The sequence below is a fragment of the Phycodurus eques genome, chromosome 6 (assembly GCF_024500275.1).
Source record: "Phycodurus eques isolate BA_2022a chromosome 6, UOR_Pequ_1.1, whole genome shotgun sequence".
In the NCBI taxonomy this organism is placed as follows: domain Eukaryota; kingdom Metazoa; phylum Chordata; class Actinopteri; order Syngnathiformes; family Syngnathidae; genus Phycodurus; species Phycodurus eques.
This window is the reverse complement of record NC_084530.1, coordinates 17,124,685-17,141,406: the sequence shown is the minus strand read 5'-3', so window position 1 is coordinate 17,141,406 and position 16,722 is coordinate 17,124,685. Positions and strand designations below refer to the sequence as shown.

Genomic DNA, 16,722 nt, shown 5'->3' with positions numbered 1-16,722 from the left:
AAGTTGCCAGAAAAATAAAATCATACCGATCCTGACAGTCATCAATTGAGAAGACTTTCAGGATGATTTTTTTGACCCTCCAAGCTGTTGATATGTATAACAGTATTATATAAATTGTTTGCGCCTCTAAATAAAATGAAATATTGGGAATACAAGTGTAATAACGCGAGGTTTAGTTTATGAACACCCCCATCCATTGATCGCGTAATGGTTCCGTCTAGTACTGACGACATCGACAAGATGGTGGCGCTTGCAAACAGCGTGGTCGACAAACAGCTTCGCCTAATTCTTTCCTTTTAATTCTTGATTACACTAAATTAAAGCGAACACACTACAAAAGGGCCCACTTTGATCATCTCCGCGTAAACCCGCAAGAAGAAAAACAAGAAAAAATGGTAAGTTGATGCCTTTTTGGGTGAGTTTTTGCAAGCGAGCCATTAAGGTAATCTTGGTCGCATGTAAACACGGTGCTGCTTATGTTGCTCTATTTAGTACATTATATCTTTATTAGATAAGTTCTGAGACATCTTTTTTTTGTAACACTGTTTTATTGCCGATGTCTTCACTTCTTATTCTATGATATGTAACTTGGCCATGTCGTTCGTTTGATGAGGTTTCTGCTTTGACACATCGAACCAAAATGTTTACAATAAACAATTATATTCTCCTCTGAGATCAGAAAACTGTCAACCACTGCGAATATAATGAGATCCAGTAATTAATAGTTCTGCCTTTATTTGAAGATACTACGTTTGGCGTCACTTTGGGGTGTGACAGTATTTCTTTTTACAGTGTTTGTTCGTTATTGTCTTATCTTCGGCTCTCGAGCCTCTGAAGCGCCACGACTCAAACATTCATCCATACACAAAACATTTGCACCGCTTTTCCTCACAATTTGCTGAAGCCCAGGTATTATTAAAGGCCTTATTTTAATGTATCAGATACCCGTGAAGGCTGCCGAATTCCCAGTTGTCAGTGAGTGTAGGAGATCAGGCATCGACAGCTTTGAACATTCTAGTCTGTTCCCTTTATCAGAACCTAAGGCTGGTAACAGTATTTGCCGACAGTGCAGCTCTGCTTACCGTTTGGCTTTGACATGATAAGGTTTTATAGAGACTGCTATGGCGAGTGCAGGAAAAGGGAAATAACACTTTCCAAAATGTTGATAATACAATCTCCAACACTCACCACTTTGTTTAAATCTCTGCATGTTTGTCAAACAGCTTTTCAGGTTTGCAACTTGTTAGGTTGGTCTTCGAAAATACAACCCCAATTCCAATGAAGTTGGGATGTTGTGTTAAACATAAATAAAAAGAGAATACAATGATTTGCAAATCATGTTCAACCTATATTTAATTGGATACACTACAAAGACAAGATACTTAATGTTCAAAGTGATAAACTTGATTGTTTTTAGCAAATAATCCAAAAAAGATGGAACAGGGTCATGTTTACCACTGTGTTACATCACCTTTTCTGTTAACAACATTCACTAAACGTTTCGAAACTGAGGACACTAATTGTTGAAGCTTTGTAGGTGGAATTCTTTCCCTTTCTTGCTTGATGTACAGCTTCAGCTGTTCAACAGTCCGGGGTCTCCGTTGTCGTATTTTACGCTTCATAATGTGCCACACATTTTCAATGGGCGACAGGTCTGGACTGCAGGCAGGCCAGTCTAGTACCCGCACTCTTTTACTACCAAGCCACGCTGTTGTAACACGTGCAGAATGTGGATTGTCATTGTCTTGCTGAAATAAGCAGGGGCATCCATGAAAAAGACGTCGCTTGGATGGCAGCATGTTTCTCCAAAACCTGTATGTACCTTTCAGCATTAATGGTGCCTTCACAGTTGTGTAAGTTACCCATGATACCAAATTTTCACAAAAAGGGCAGAGAGCTCCCAGGATCCGCAGCATTGCTTATAAAGTTAAATACAAATGTAAATAAATACATTCTTCACATAAGTGTTTTCCAAAATTTTAATGTAACTGAACATTTTCACTTATCTTTGTTTTAAGTTCAAACAAAAAACGGTCAGCAACATTTCTTAGAAAGTTGATGGAAAATTCTTTCTATCTTTTATCGACCATTGGATTTAAAATAAAGGCAGGTGCTGACATCTGTCAAAATGCTGAAAATCGGCCCCGATAATTGGCCCGGCCGGTAATCCGTCTATCCCTAATATTTTGCACAGTGCTGTCAAGTGGTTGGAGTTTTGAAAATTGAGTTTTGAAAAAAGTATTTGTCCAGCCTAGCTACCAAGTCATTGGTGGAGAGAGGCTTAGACTATGTAAATTGAGAATATCTCGCCCACATATCCATTTTTCTCAAGTCGGCTCAAAAAAGACTGACTTGGCTGTTGTCCTGTGTGTGTTTTCGCCCAGCCTCACCGGAAGAAAAAGTCATTCATTGAGAAGAAGAAGGCGGTGACCTTCCACCTGGTGCACAGGAGTCAGAGGGACCCCCTCGCGGCGGACGAGAAAGCGCCTCAACACGTTCTGCTTCCTGCTGTCAAGGTATGTTTTGCTCTGCTTTACAGTAAAGTCTTGCTACAGTGAACCCCCATTTATTATCACGGATGTTCACCGCAGATGACATTGTGAATGGTGACCCATGAAACGGCGTGCGCGGCCCGCGTGTTGTGTCTCGCGGTAGGCGGACGTGGAGAAGCGGCAGGAGGAGCAGCGGAATTTTGGCATCTTCTTTGACGACGACTACGATTACCTGCAGCACCTGAAGGAAGCTTCCGGACAGACGGAGCTGCTGGCCGCCGGACCCTCGGCCCGCTTTCAGCTCCGCGGTGATGAGGACGATGAGGAGAACGGAGAGGAGGAAGATGCCGAGAAGGAGCAGGTCATACCTGTAAGTGCACTCTCATCGTCCACAGGTCTACGTGTTATTGGGATAGTTTGCCTGTGATGATATAAATAATTGATATTTTAGATGAGGGGCAGGCAGGGGTGGCCCGCTCGATTGTTTAGTCTGGCCCACAGAGTGTTCATCAACAGTCCTGGAATATTTCTCACCTCAATTTTACGTAGAGAGCACTTTGAAAACAATCGCAGCTGAAACAAAGTGCTGTACATAAATAAAAATCAAACATGAAACACGACAACTGAACATAACATAATTTCAAAACAGTAACAAAGTTCTAAAACATAAAAAAAATTCCTTCATTTAGCTTTTTATTCCCTCAAAAGTATTCATTTCTATTTATTTGTCATCTATAAATCACACATTTGAAAATTTGTTGTTGTTAATAATTCATATTTAGATTATTATAACACTAGTAAAATAACCATTTAGTATTTTAATAAATGATTGGTTAGTAAATTTTAATTTAATTATAACTCAAAGAATAAACATGTTTTGTTAATTATATGATTTTAAAATTAGAATAAACAATATTTACATAAATATTGAAACTTTTTTTTTTTTTTTTTTGAAGACTTTAAATTGCCTGTAGGTGTGAATGTGAGTGTGAATGGTTGTTTGTTTATGTGCCCTGCGATTGGCTGGCGACCAGTTCCGGGTGTACCCGGCCTCTCGCTCGAAGATAGCTGTGATAGGCTCCAGCGCGCCTGTGACCCTTGTGTGGAGAAGCAGTTCAGAAAATGGATGGATGGATTTTATTCAATTGGAAAATTAACAAACAATATGTTCACCCTTATTTCCAACATTTGGGATGCAAACATTGATGCACTTTACAAGAGCGGCGTGATCTTGTTACAACAACTTCACATGTATCCAGATTTACGGACACCCTGTATGATGTGTATTATTAATATCAGCAAGTCTCCTGTGATCTGAGCCCTGAGTGTAAAATTTCCTTCTTCCCGGCGATCCTGAAGGCATCGTAAAGGTGCGTTTGTTTCATTGCAGGCGGCCAGCATCAAGCTACCATCGTCGGTGTTCGCCTCCGAATTTGAGGAGGACGTGGGCCTCCTCAACAAAGCCGCTCCCATCTCAGGTGAGCTCGACCAGCACCCCTGACAGGTGACACATTCACCTGTGGCCACACGGCGGCGCCATTTTTCATCCCTTTCAGACATCCTTCTGTGCCGTTTCATAAATAAGTCTCTTATGGCTCTTATCAGAACCACTTAATCTTATTTATTTACTCTTTTTTTTTTTTTTTGCTGGACTGTGCAAAGTCCGCGGAATTCCGTGGATTTTCCTCATAAATAATTTATGTAAATCTTGTAAATTTGTAAAAAAAAAAAAAATTCTGGGGGCGACTTTAACGTCGTACTCTGTCGACATTGACTGTCTGTAATCGCGACCGTCATATTTACAGCATTGAAGACCGTATTACGGCAGACAAGGTGCAAATCTTCCTCCATTTATATTTTGTCAGTGCGATATTTCTACACATTTAAATTCATTGTATCCTATCAAGTTTTTACATTTAATAAGTTTGCGGTATGTTGGTGTCACGGAGGGAGGACGGTGACACCGAGATTTTAAGATTAAAGCACCTGGGAAGGCATGCTGCATCTTGTGTCATCAGGATGTAAAGTATGGATCTGGAGGGAGGACGCGCTTGGTCAATCACATCAACGCAGAGCTGGTTAAAACAAAGCAGTCAAATTATAGATTATAAGGTATTTTGCGATCACATTACTATAAATTTGCTACATAAACTAATATATATATATATATATATATATATATATATATATATATATATATATGTGTGTGTATATGTATATATATATATATATATATATATATATATATATATATATATATATATATGTATATGTGTAAATAGGATGACTGATTAATTAGTCGGCCCTAAAAATAATGTACACACACAGGTCAGATGAGAACCACATAGTGTTATGTTTTTCATAAAGTAAATCAAAAATCATGTTCAGCATTCATCGGAACCACACAACACGCTAAAGAATAATTACAAACTAAAACTACTGTAGAGAAAGTACGATGCTGCTCTTTATTAGTGACAAGGTTGTGAAATGCACGCGGTATTTGTGCTTCGTTTCAGGGCCGCGTCTTGACATGGACCCTGACATCGTGGCCGCCCTGGACGAGGACTTCGACTACGACGACCCTGACAACGCGCTGGAGGACGACTTCATCGCCAAAGCCAACAGTGCCAACTGTGCCCAGCCCGGGTGAGACTTGAAGGCCGCCACTTTCTTTGTGTTTGGAAACTATTTCAATCCAACCTCTAAGGGCCGGGTCACGAGTTAATTTTATCGATGTGTTTTTATTTTGTATTTTTGTTGTTGTTGTTGTTTTTTTTAGTAGCTTCCGTAGGTGACTCTGAAGCCCACTAAAAATCTCTAGATAGTGTTTAGAAAGTAGGGAATGAGTGAATGATTCTGAACGCAGCAATTGTGTTCGGAATCATTCATCATTCTCTGCTTCCTAATCACTATATGGGGGATTTTTATATAGTTGACTCATCAGTGAAATTGAAAAATAGTTTTGTAACACTTTCTGAGTGCTGTCGATTACTGTAATTTCACCCCCAAAATCACACTTTCGCAATGGAATTCTCCCTGTACCTGTTTGATATGCACCTTTGGTGCTGTAGAAAAGTAGAGTCCGGCACACCGAAAACTAAACTAATCGACCCTGCAAAATGCCCATCTCACTATAAAGATTTACAGCACAGCCAATGTCACTAGTTTTTCTATAAATGAAGGGTTAAAATTGGATTGAAATGGGAAATTGTATATAAGCAAGGGTGGGGGTGGGGGGTCTATTAAAATCAGAAATCATGTTTTTGTGGAAAAAAATTTAGATTGACTATTAGGGTCATATGGCCCAGCCATGCCATGGCCTGACAAGCTTCCTGCTCGACAGAGATGACGATGACGACTCATGGGAGGACACGGACGATGACGAGGACGGCGACTTTGACTCCGAGGGCCCCTTTTCAGACAAAGAGGGCGGCGCTCGGGAGTTTCTGTTCGCCGACGAGGAGACCAGGACTCGCTTCACAGAATACTCCATGACGTCGTCAGTGATGCGGAGGAACGAGCAGCTCACCCTGTTGGACGACCGCTTTGAGAAGGTCCGTACACTACGTCCTGTTTCATCACTTCTAGCGTCTCTTGACACGAAGTGCATGTGGTTTCATTTTGTGATTGTTGTTGTTGGTTTTGTTTGACCGGTCAGCTGCATGGTCATGCAGAATGAGGTACAGAGGTATGGTATGCCTTATGTGCTGGAACAGTTTTGCTGCGCAACAGGGGAGTTTGAAATACTGCCCCTGCTTAGTTTAAAATGTTTCATTTATTCTGCTGTTTATTTCAAATGCAGCCAGTCATTTTGTGTTTTCAAAACCTTATTTTTGCATTTTCAAGGAAAATGAACAAAAGAACTAGATTTCCACATTTTCTATGCAGTCATTCATCGTCCTGATGGGGATTAAGTCAATGTGTTGCCGCCTTTATTGAGCCAAGGCATGTTTTACCCGAACATATAAAACATACCTGCCTAGCAATAAAAAAAACTAAATATTGCTTTGGGGCCATCTTGTAGCATCGATAGGCAATTTTTAACAATTTAAAAGGGATGCCAGTTACTTGGATTTTCCATATTTACAGCAGAACTTCGTCCCTATCCATCAGTATACTCTTTATTTTTTTGGGGGGGTTTGGGTGAAACGTGTCTTTCGGTCCACGCTATATTTTAGAAATCTTGTGTGGGATTAAGATTAGAAATGATTTTAAGAGAGGGACGGCCAAGGTTAGATGTTTTGGAGACAAAGTTAGAGAGAGCAGACTTCGATGGTTTGGACACGCCCAGAGAAGAGAGAGCGAGTGAGTATATTGGTAGACGGATGATGAGGATGGAGCTGCCGGGCAAGAGAGCGAGAGGAAGACCAAAGAGAAGGTTGATGGATGTCGTGAGGGAAGACATGAGGGCAGTTGGTGTTCGAGAGGAGGATGCAGGAGATCGGCTTACATGGAAAAGGATGACGCGCTGTGGCGACCCCTAACGGGACAAGCCGAGAGGAAAAGAAGAAGAATTGTGCTCATAAGTTTACATACGCTGTCCGGATTCGTGAAAAAATAGCATTTTTGGGGAAAAATATGACTGATGACCGAGTGGAGACCATCTAATTATTTTGTTAATTACTATGTGTTGTTTAATTGGCCTATTTTGAAATGCCTTTCGTTTAATTTGAATCCCGCTGAAAATCAAATGAAAGCGCAATGTGTGTTTTAGTTCTATGAGCAGTTTGACGATGACGAGATTGGTGCCCTGGACAACGCCGAGTTGGAAGGCTACATTGCGCACGACAGCGCTCGGCTGGGAGAGGTCATCAAAGACTACTTTGCCCAGAAGGAGAGAGAGTGAGTGGGCCACTGCTGACATCATCATCATCATCATCATCAAATGCCGTCACCATATGCGCTTTTTCAGGTCACTGAGGCCCGATGACCTGGGCCCAAAAGAACTTCTTGTCCCACAAGAGGAGGAAGATGAGGAGGAGGAAGGAGAGGAGGAGATGGAAAAGTTGGTGATCAAACCTCCAGAGGAGAAGTGGGACTGTGAGACCATCATCAGTGAGTCTCCTGCTCCTTCGTGACACCCAAATAATAACCACGAGTGCCCTTTATTACAAAACGATTATTATACTATATTTATATATTCTATTTATATATATATATGATAAACTTTAATTCCTTACAAATTTTATACATGTAGGTCAGATCACAGGATACGGCACAGTAGACAACTGGTTAGTACATCTGCCTCGCAGTTCTGAGGCCCAGGTTCAAATCCAGCCTAATCTGTGTGGAGTTTGAAAGTTCTCCCCGTGCCTGCGTGGGTTTTCTCCGGGTTCTCCGGTTTCCTCCCACATCCCAAAAGCATGCAGGGTAGGTTAATTGAAGACTCTAAATTGCCCATAGGTGTGAATGTCGAGTGTGAATGATTGTTTGTCTATATGTGCCCTGCAATTGGCTGGTGACCAGTTCAGGGTGTTCGGTGCCTCTTGCCCAGAGTTAGCTGAGAGAGGCGCTAACCCAACCGCGACCCTAGTGAGGATAAGTGGTTCAGAAAATGGATGGATGGAGGTCAGATCACAACCATAATGTTCTTTATTTAAAAATAAAATAATAATACCATTATTACTCAAAAATAAATACTCAACGAGTTGCATCAAAAGCACATAGTGTGCTTTATTTGAAGAAAAGTGCAATTTGTTTACATTTGCATTGTAAGGCGCCTTGTCCATTTTGGGGAAAATGTAAGACTTTTAAGTGCGTCTTATGGTCGTGAAAATACGGTATGTTGATGTAATTTCAGGAGTGTCATGTAGACAACAGTAGTGCTTTGCCTTTAATAGATAGGCAGGTCACACCAGAACCATACTGTGTTTTTATTTGGAAAAATAAAATGGGAAAAAAAAAAACTTAACATTGGTCACATCAAAACCACAAGACACTATTTATGTATATTTTTAATTACTATTAAAAATGTCCCTTAAACATGGGTCACATCTGGGCAGTTGTGGCTCAGGAGGTAGAGACACTGCACCTTTATTTGCTCCAAGCGGGCCTGGCCGCGCCTTGCATGGCAGCATTCGCCCTTTGGTGTATGAATGTGTGGGTGAATGTGAGGCTTTGTAGAGCGCTTTTGGGCGCTGTGATAGTGTAAATCAGTCCATTGACAGAGAACACTTTTGAGACATAAAGACATTGAGAAAAACGGTCACTGAGCAATAAAGGGTTGCTAGTAATCTGGTAATGCTGGTACAATTTTTTTTAATTTTTTTTGACAATTGTGCAAAAAGATGACGTGTCCTCTAGCACTTAGAGCAGTTCGAATGACTAATCTCACAATAGTCCGGTGCAATGACCATTGTGCAAAGTGCGAGTGCAGTCCATTTACCATCTGAACTGCATAGCATTATTAAGTTTAAAAAGGTTACAAAATAGATACCGTAATTTCTCATGTATAATGCACACCCCCAAAGTTGACCTCAAAATTCAGGAAAACCCTTCTACCTATGTATAATGCATTTTTACAATGCATGATTTTGCTTCTACCCATATGATCAAAACATGAAGTATCTGTATTTTGTTAGTTTTTTTCCTCAAATAATTATTCTGAAGTTTAGCACTTCATTTGAGCACGTAATCCTTTTTTTTTTTTATTTACTTGCTCTTATTTTGAAATTAACCGTCCTACTTTTATTTATTGAATTAGAAAAGACAGTTGTGTTCATATGTTTGATTACCCAGGCAGAATTTGTAAGATGCGTACAATTTTTTAAAGAAAACATGGACCGGGCGAAACACATTTAGTTTTATTTTAATGGGATTCAAATTAAACGGTCAAGCATTTCAGAAAAGCATTATCATTAAACAAAACATAACCATAAAGAAATGTAATGATGTTTGTTGTTCAGTGAGTCATATTTAAAAAAACAAAAAAAGACAAAAAAAAAAACAATATTTCACAAATTCTGCCAGGGTATGTAACAACTGTACATATATGCAGTCATACATACCCCTGTCATATTGGAATGAAAGTGTAGGCTACACTTTCTTTTATAGCCACTAGGTGGCGGTGGCATTTTGGAATGAAAGTGTACAGCTTTTTCATAACCACGAGATGGTGGCATACATTTATAAAATGTGAAAGTCTTTTCCATTTGCCCCTAGACCCATTTATAATGCGCATTATTGACTTTTGACAATTTGGGGGGGAGGGGGGAAATGCGCATTATACGTGAGAAATGACGGTAAATGGAAAAAAATGAGAGGCGCATTCTTTACAAAATTGAATATAAAATTGAAATACTACTCTTTCTTGGATGAAAAATAAAAAAAATAGTGGTGTCACTGCTTGTAGTTGCGCCACCTGTTGTTGGGGCATGCACTTGATATCCTGTCGATGGCTTTTCAATTGTGACTTTGTGATTTGTTTGTTCGCCTGCAGGTACTTACTCCAACATCTACAACAGACCCAAAGTAATTGAACACCCTCCAAAGGTACCACCTTGGACTTGCCACCCTCACGTCAATTAGGCATTTGCAAACTTTTGATGTTCAGGGAGAAATGTTTCCACGGACACCATCCCAATCTTAACACCAATTAAACAGAACTACCGCGTGTACCCCGAAATGCCTGAGAAATTAGAATTTTTTTTTTTTAGGAAAAAAAGGTTTATCTATTTAGAATCAAGTCTTATTTTCGTAACAAAAAAGTCCGGAATTTAAGAGATTAAAGTTGTATTTTTTTCCAAGAATAAAAGCAGTAATCTTTTCAAGAACAAATATGTATTTTGTCAGGAAATACGTACAGAAATAACATCTTTACAAGAACAAAGAGTTTTTATCTTAAAACATTTTTATTAAACCAAGTTCAAGACATACAGCGCAATTGCAAAGACGCATTTTGTCAGAGTAAAAAGTAAGACTTTTTTTGTGACTATAGTTGTAGTTTTCCCGGGAAGAAAAAGTCAGAATTTGTGTATTGACAGGATACAAAGTCTAAATGTTATGAAAATAAAGTTATATATTTTTAAGTAAAAAACATAATCTTTACACGATCAAAGACTTATTTTGTCGCGATAAATGAATCTTGTGAGGAAAAAAAGTGTATTTCTCCAGGAATAGAAAGTTGTAGTCTTTATGAGAACAAAGACATTTTGTCAGGGTAAAAAGTTGCAATTTTAGGTTAATACATTTTTTTCCCCAGAAAAAAACAAGTTAACGTTACAAAAATGAAAAAGTTGTAATCTTATGAAACTAAATTGTATTTTTCCAAGAAAAAAAAGTTTTAGTCTTACACAAAGACTTTTCAGCTTACAAAATCGGAATCTGATGAAAATGTGGTTTTTCCAAAACAAAAGCCTAATATTTTGATATTAAAGTCACAGTTGTAATAGGGGAAGAAAGCCTTATTTTAACAAGTGCATGACCCCCGGACTCTGTACAGCCCAGTTCGAGAAGCACTGACGTGAATGACGCAAGTGCGTTTTGCCGTCCTGTGGTGTCCAGGTGAAGCCGATCCGCGTGTCCGCCAAGACGGGCGCCCCCCTGGACGTTCTCCCCACCAGAGGGCCCACCGACAAGCAGGCCGAGCGCATGAGCAGGATCGACGACTCCGACCTCCCTCGCGCCGCCACGGTGCCACGGGACAGAGACGAGAGCAAGGAGCAGAGGAAGGCCCGTAAGAGCGCAGTCAAGGAGGAGCGCAAGGTCAACACCAACCTGTCCATCAAACTCGTACACCACACAAAAGTCACTCAGTAGCGGCCACTGGAAAGTTTGGGGAAAAAAAACAAAATATATATCAGCCGCTGACACCAGTTTGACACATTGATGTGAAATTTTAAAACAATTAGCCCCTGCCACCAGTCTCACTGATTGACGTGAAATTGGACCGACGTGTCAATAATAACAGGATGTACCTAAAAGTCGCATGGACCCATACTGAAAATTGAACAGGAAGTCAACCATGTTAGGTTCAGTTTGGCCAGTCACACAAATTAGAAAAATGTGCCACTGACAAGAGTTTCACCGATCGACATGAAATTGGGCAGACATATTGATAATAACACGATGTACCAAAAAGTCTCTTGGACCCATATGCAAATTTGAACAAGGAGTCATCCATTTTGGTTTGAACCAAGAATCTTAGGGTCAATTTGGCCATTCACGCAAATTTGAAAAATCAGCCCCCCAACACTGGTTTTTACTGATTGACGTGAAATTTGCTGGACATGTCCATATTAACAGGATGCACCAAAATATCTCTTGGACCCATGCTCTAAATTGAATCGGTCAGCCATTTGGTTTGAAACTAAAATCGTGGGAAAATTCAAGGCTTGGAAACTTGCAGGAAAAAAAAAAAAAAAAAAAAAAAAAAAAAAAAAAGCAAAAACAGTACACTGTCAATATTTTATCCCAGCCCGTGTGTCAACATCCCAATATCCAAGTTACTGAAGAAGGGAAAAAGTGTAGAAATATTGAGTCAAATTGATGTCAAGAAAGTAATATGGATATTTGTTCCTGTTGTATTGACATGATATCCTAGGAGATACTGATAAGCGATGGATAGTCGCAGCCCGTGTGCTAATGAAAAGTGTTGGTCATGTTTGCATGTGCAGGAGAGGCGTGTGGAGAAGAAGGCCAACAAGATGGCGTTCAAGGAGGAGAAGGTGCGTCAGGAGAAGCAGATGCTCAACCTCAGGAACATTCAGGGCCTCAAACTCTCGTAAACAACACGAAGACGGACCACGAACACAGGACTACTTTGCTGCTTTTTTCTTTTAAGCCTTTCCTTACCCAAATGTAGTCTTTGTATTGATATCTTGCTTTCTGGCTCCTTTGTTGTTCAAATACGATTGCACAAAAGGTTGACCAATATTTATCGAAAGGTTACATGTACACCAAGGTCTCGTCTCAACTGGTTTTTCCCAGTTGGCCGGTCGCCACAGCAATGGGCGTGTGCTCATTCCAAAATGGGCAAGGCGGGTGTGAGTCAGACAAGTCCTCGTGACTCTTCATTGTCCACACACACACAGCCACCAGAAAGTCATCATACCCCTTCACTTTTTCCACATTTTGCTGTTAGACTTATTCTAAAAGTTGATTCGATGATAGTTTTTTTAAAAAGATCTACATAAAATATCCCGTAATGACAAAGTAAAAACATTTTCAGACAGTTGTGCAAATGTATTGGAAATGTAAACAATAGGTACATCAGTATCCACAACCTTGTCTTAATATTTTGTTGAAGCACCTTCGGCAGCAATCACAGCCTCAAGTCGGCTTTTCTCTATATTTGGCAGCTGTCATCGTACCCTCCATGCGGACGAGTCGCCCAGTTCCTGCAACAGAAAAACAGCCCGCAGTAGGGATGGCGTGAGCCACGTGATATCTTCTCCAGAAATGACGCTTGCAATTCAGGCCAAAAAGTTATATTTTAGTTTCATCAGATCAGACCAGAGAATTTTGTTTCTGCAGGTCTGAGAATCCTAAAGTGCCCTTTGGCAAACTCCAAGCGGGCTTCCGTCTGGCCACTCTACCATAAAGGCCTGATTGGTGGAGTGCGTTAGCGTTGGTTGACCTTCTGGATGGTTCTCCTATTTCCACAAGGAAACACTGGAGCTCCGCCTTAGTGACGACCTACGCTCTTGTTCACCCCTCTAACCAAGGACCTTCTTCCCCAGTTCCTCAGCTTGGTCGGATGGCCAGATCTAGGAAGTGTCCTGGTGGTTCCAAACGTCTTCCATTTCCGAATAATCGAGACCACAGTGCTTTTCGGGACCTTCAATGCTGTTGTAATTTTTTTAAAAAAAATCCTTCCCCAGGTTTGTGCCCTGACACCATCTGGTCTCGGAGGTCCGCAGACAATTTCTTAGACTTCATTGCTTGGTTTCTGCTCTGATATGCAACTGCCAACTATGAGACTTTTATATAGACAGGTGTGTGCCATTCCAATTGATGTTCAATCAACTGAATTTACCACAGGTGGACTCCATTCAAGTTGTAGAAGCATCTCAAGGATTATCAGTGTAAATCAGATGCACCTGAGCTTTAGTTTGAGTGTCATAGCAAAGGGTGTGAATACTTTTTATTTACACAAATGTCTGTAAATATGTTTTTACTTTGTCATGGGATATTTTATGCAGATTATTTTTATTTAAAAAAAAAAATAAAATAAAACAATACTCAAATCAGCTTTAGAATATGTAACAGCAAAATGTGTGAATACTTTCTGTCGGCATTGTACGTTTTTCCTCACAGAACAACCCAGTGAGCATTTAAATTATCAATAGTGCAAGAATATTTGTTGGATTTATTTAGCCATTTCCCCCCCTAAATTTTGTTTTAATTCAGATTTGTTTTCCATTTATACCATTAAATAATTGATTCATTCATCTATTGTAATAAATTCTAAAGAAATGTATTTGACATTAGGTAGATTTTTTTTAAATCCCGTCGAGCTGCTAGGTTAAGGTGAATGACAGTTTGTTGTATTACGATGGCAATTTAAAATTTCAGTCAGACAGAAAAAGATTTTACAGGAGAGGACAGCAAAATAATAAAAGACTGGACACTAGCTGTAAGAAAAACTAATTTTATGCATACTACAGTGTCACATTTGATTTGAGTACTGTATGGGAAAGTAGCGCTCCAACCTGTGAGGGAAGAACAGGACAATGTAGGCCAGGACGGGACGAGAGCTGGACAAGGGTAGTGGACCGGCTGTGCAAATGGAGTGTGGTGGGAGTGGCTATGTAAAAACAGACTGCAAGTGAAGGGACACCTCAAGAAGTTAGCAAGTTCACAAGAGATCTTTATAGCAATTTGGGAGTGGTCCCACACCAAACAATTTAGTCCCAGTGGTGTGCGTGTCTGCCGACACGTAAGTAAATTGACAACAGTCTCGCACGCACAATAAATTGCCGTGCCAGCACAACGGGGGCAGAGTACGCCACTCAGCTGAGAAGGGGAGGGGCGCGCCTAGTGGCCCACCCACCCGGGAACAGCCTGGCAGACAGGACTAACGCTAAGCATGATTTTATTTAAATTAACCATTTCACACAAAATATGAAATTGCAAAGAATTGAAAAACAATGGTTCTTAGATTTAATTCATCCCATGATCAAGCTTGTAACTCAGTTTACGTGTATATTACATTATGTTTTCCCAATGTAATGATTTGAAATGCCAATTAACTGTTACACCACTCTATTCTGGGGGTTATATGTCTTTAGTAAAGATAACCACTGAATTGTATAAAAACAAAAGAAATCAACAGTCAAAGTTGCACTCAAAAGTGTGATTACTATTAGTACTGTAGTCCGTGTGCCATTTTAAGGGGTGTCGCCTAGTGAGTAGGAGTAAGAGTTGAAAGGCTGGTCTGTCACTTAATCGAGAGGTGGCCTATCTGAAGGTCCCCCCAAGAAATTAAAAAAACTGTCCATGAGGTGGCCCATAATCCCCAAAACTCAACAAATGGGGCACTTGTAAATCAACGGTAAACCATTTTTACACCCATTTTTTCCCCTTTAAATTCTATATAAATGTGCTGCCCCATGTGTCTGCTTTAAAAATAAAATGTGGCCATTTAGCATAAAAGTTTGTCTGTCGTTCCTTCTTTTTTTGTTACCTTGCTGTGTAACCCCAAGCGCTTTCGCCACCACCCAAATACACTGACATGTTCACATGTTGACAGTCATATTGGGACACCTCATCATCATGCCATCCTTCCTCTTCCGCTCCCTGTACTTCCTCTTCCACTTCCTGTTTTTCCTCTTCCTCTTGCTCCTCTTGATGGACGGGAAGGCTTTCCATCACCGTGGCAACGTGACCCGAAGAGGAGTCGTCTCCCTGGCAGATGAGCCGGGATCTTTGCATGTCCCGGCCGGCGACGGCGTCTGCCGCGCAGCAGCCGGCGCCCTTCTTGCCGCCGCCCTTGACGTTGGCCGAGTGTGCAGCAAAGTCGGCCTTAAGAAAAAGACACTCGGGGAGATGTGGCTTGGTGGCCTTCACGCTCCATGCCCTCACCTATGGAGATCAATTTGGTGCAAAAGTTAACTTGTAGCTGGAGAAACTAATTTTGCAGATGTAGAAAATAACGTTGAAGAAATCTGCCGCTCGGAGTCACAAGTGCTGTTTATGAGTTCACAAGACAAGCGACTTTTGCACCAAATGTCTCGCTTAAAGTGGTACAGAAATGATTTGACCTTGTAGGCGTTCAGGGCGGCCCTGGCTGCCACACACAGCAACACTTCGACCAACTCAAAAGAGAACCTCAACCTCATTGGTTCATTTGGACGTCGATCACTGGGGTCAACGCCACATGACCGTTAACCCTCACACACAACAAACAGTCGTTTCGTTACATTTTCTCACATTTATGAGTTTTGTGTTTTTAGTTTAATTATATCTCTCTATCAGGTGTTGGCTTCAGGGCCAGTCTGAAATTACATCATTTCTGAAACTATACCATTTCTATGTGTTGACATCAGGGCTGGTTGGATATCATAGATATAGGCTACTCACAGAACAGAAATCTGTGAATAATTGAAAGCTCAGTGACCAGCGTCCAAATGCACTAATGAGGTTGAGGTTTGAGAAGTCAAACGAGCTCTTTTGATTGGTCCAAATGATCGTGTGCGTGTGTGTTGCAGTCAGTGCCCGCCCCTATCGCTTTCAAGTACGAATTATATATGCACCACTTCAAACGAGACATTTGGTGCATAAGTCGCTTGTGTCTTGTGAACAGATAAACAGCACTTGTGACTCTTTCGTTGTAAATATAGTGGGTTACAATTATCACTTTCCCTATCGAAAATGTAATCGTAAATTCAATTACTTTCTCAATGTAACATAAGTAATTACATTATGATTACTTAATGTTGATTGAATGGGATCTTTCCTCTAAAAAAGTGGATTAAAAACAGACTACATTGGAATTAACCACGTATTTCTTCTTTACACAAAGCAACTGATAAGAAAACAATGAAATGTATATACCTTATACAAAATGTGTGTTGCATTATACGTGTACAGCATGTGGAAAACACGATAGCATGTCGATCTAATGAGAAATTTGCACAATATAGACAATATCGCTTCATATAACGAACCAGATAAATTAATGTTCCTTAAAAAAAGTCCAACATTATAAAGATGAAACTGTTCAAAATTCAGTGTTCTCTTATGTGTTCAAATGAGTAACCATGAGTCTACCCTTTTCGAAATCTGAGAC

At 40.4% G+C, this 16,722-nt stretch overlaps 2 protein-coding genes across 3 annotated transcripts in view; one reads left to right on the top strand and one right to left on the bottom strand.

The window, feature by feature from the left end:
* Window positions 1-238: 238 nt before the first annotated feature.
* On the top strand, window positions 239-15,086 carry ltv1 (LTV1 ribosome biogenesis factor). The gene is made up of 11 exons (XM_061680730.1): window positions 239-395; window positions 2,385-2,516; window positions 2,656-2,862; window positions 3,883-3,970; window positions 5,009-5,138; window positions 5,836-6,046; window positions 7,207-7,334; window positions 7,405-7,547; window positions 9,931-9,983; window positions 10,995-11,195; window positions 12,107-15,086. The coding sequence occupies exons 1-11, from the start codon at window positions 393-395 to the stop codon at window positions 12,215-12,217; spliced, it is 1,407 nt and encodes a 468-aa protein (XP_061536714.1). The 5' UTR covers window positions 239-392; the 3' UTR covers window positions 12,218-15,086.
* Window positions 14,067-16,722, bottom strand: part of ifngr1 (interferon gamma receptor 1) — a 13,151-nt gene continuing 10,495 nt past the window's right edge. For both annotated transcript variants that reach the window (XM_061680731.1, XM_061680732.1), the window contains exon 5: window positions 14,067-15,515. In XM_061680731.1, coding sequence (XP_061536715.1) covers window positions 15,114-15,515 — 402 coding nt within the window. In that variant the 3' untranslated portion in view covers window positions 14,067-15,113. The remainder of the gene's footprint in view (window positions 15,516-16,722) is intronic.

Excerpts from the sequence above, each read along its gene's own strand:
- ltv1 (XM_061680730.1), top strand. Across the intron at positions 2,517-2,655 it reads TTCTGCTTCCTGCTGTCAAG|GCGGACGTGGAGAAGCGGCA; the intron begins GTATGTTTTGCT and ends GTCTCGCGGTAG. Across the intron at positions 5,139-5,835 it reads GCCAACTGTGCCCAGCCCGG|AGATGACGATGACGACTCAT; the intron begins GTGAGACTTGAA and ends CCTGCTCGACAG.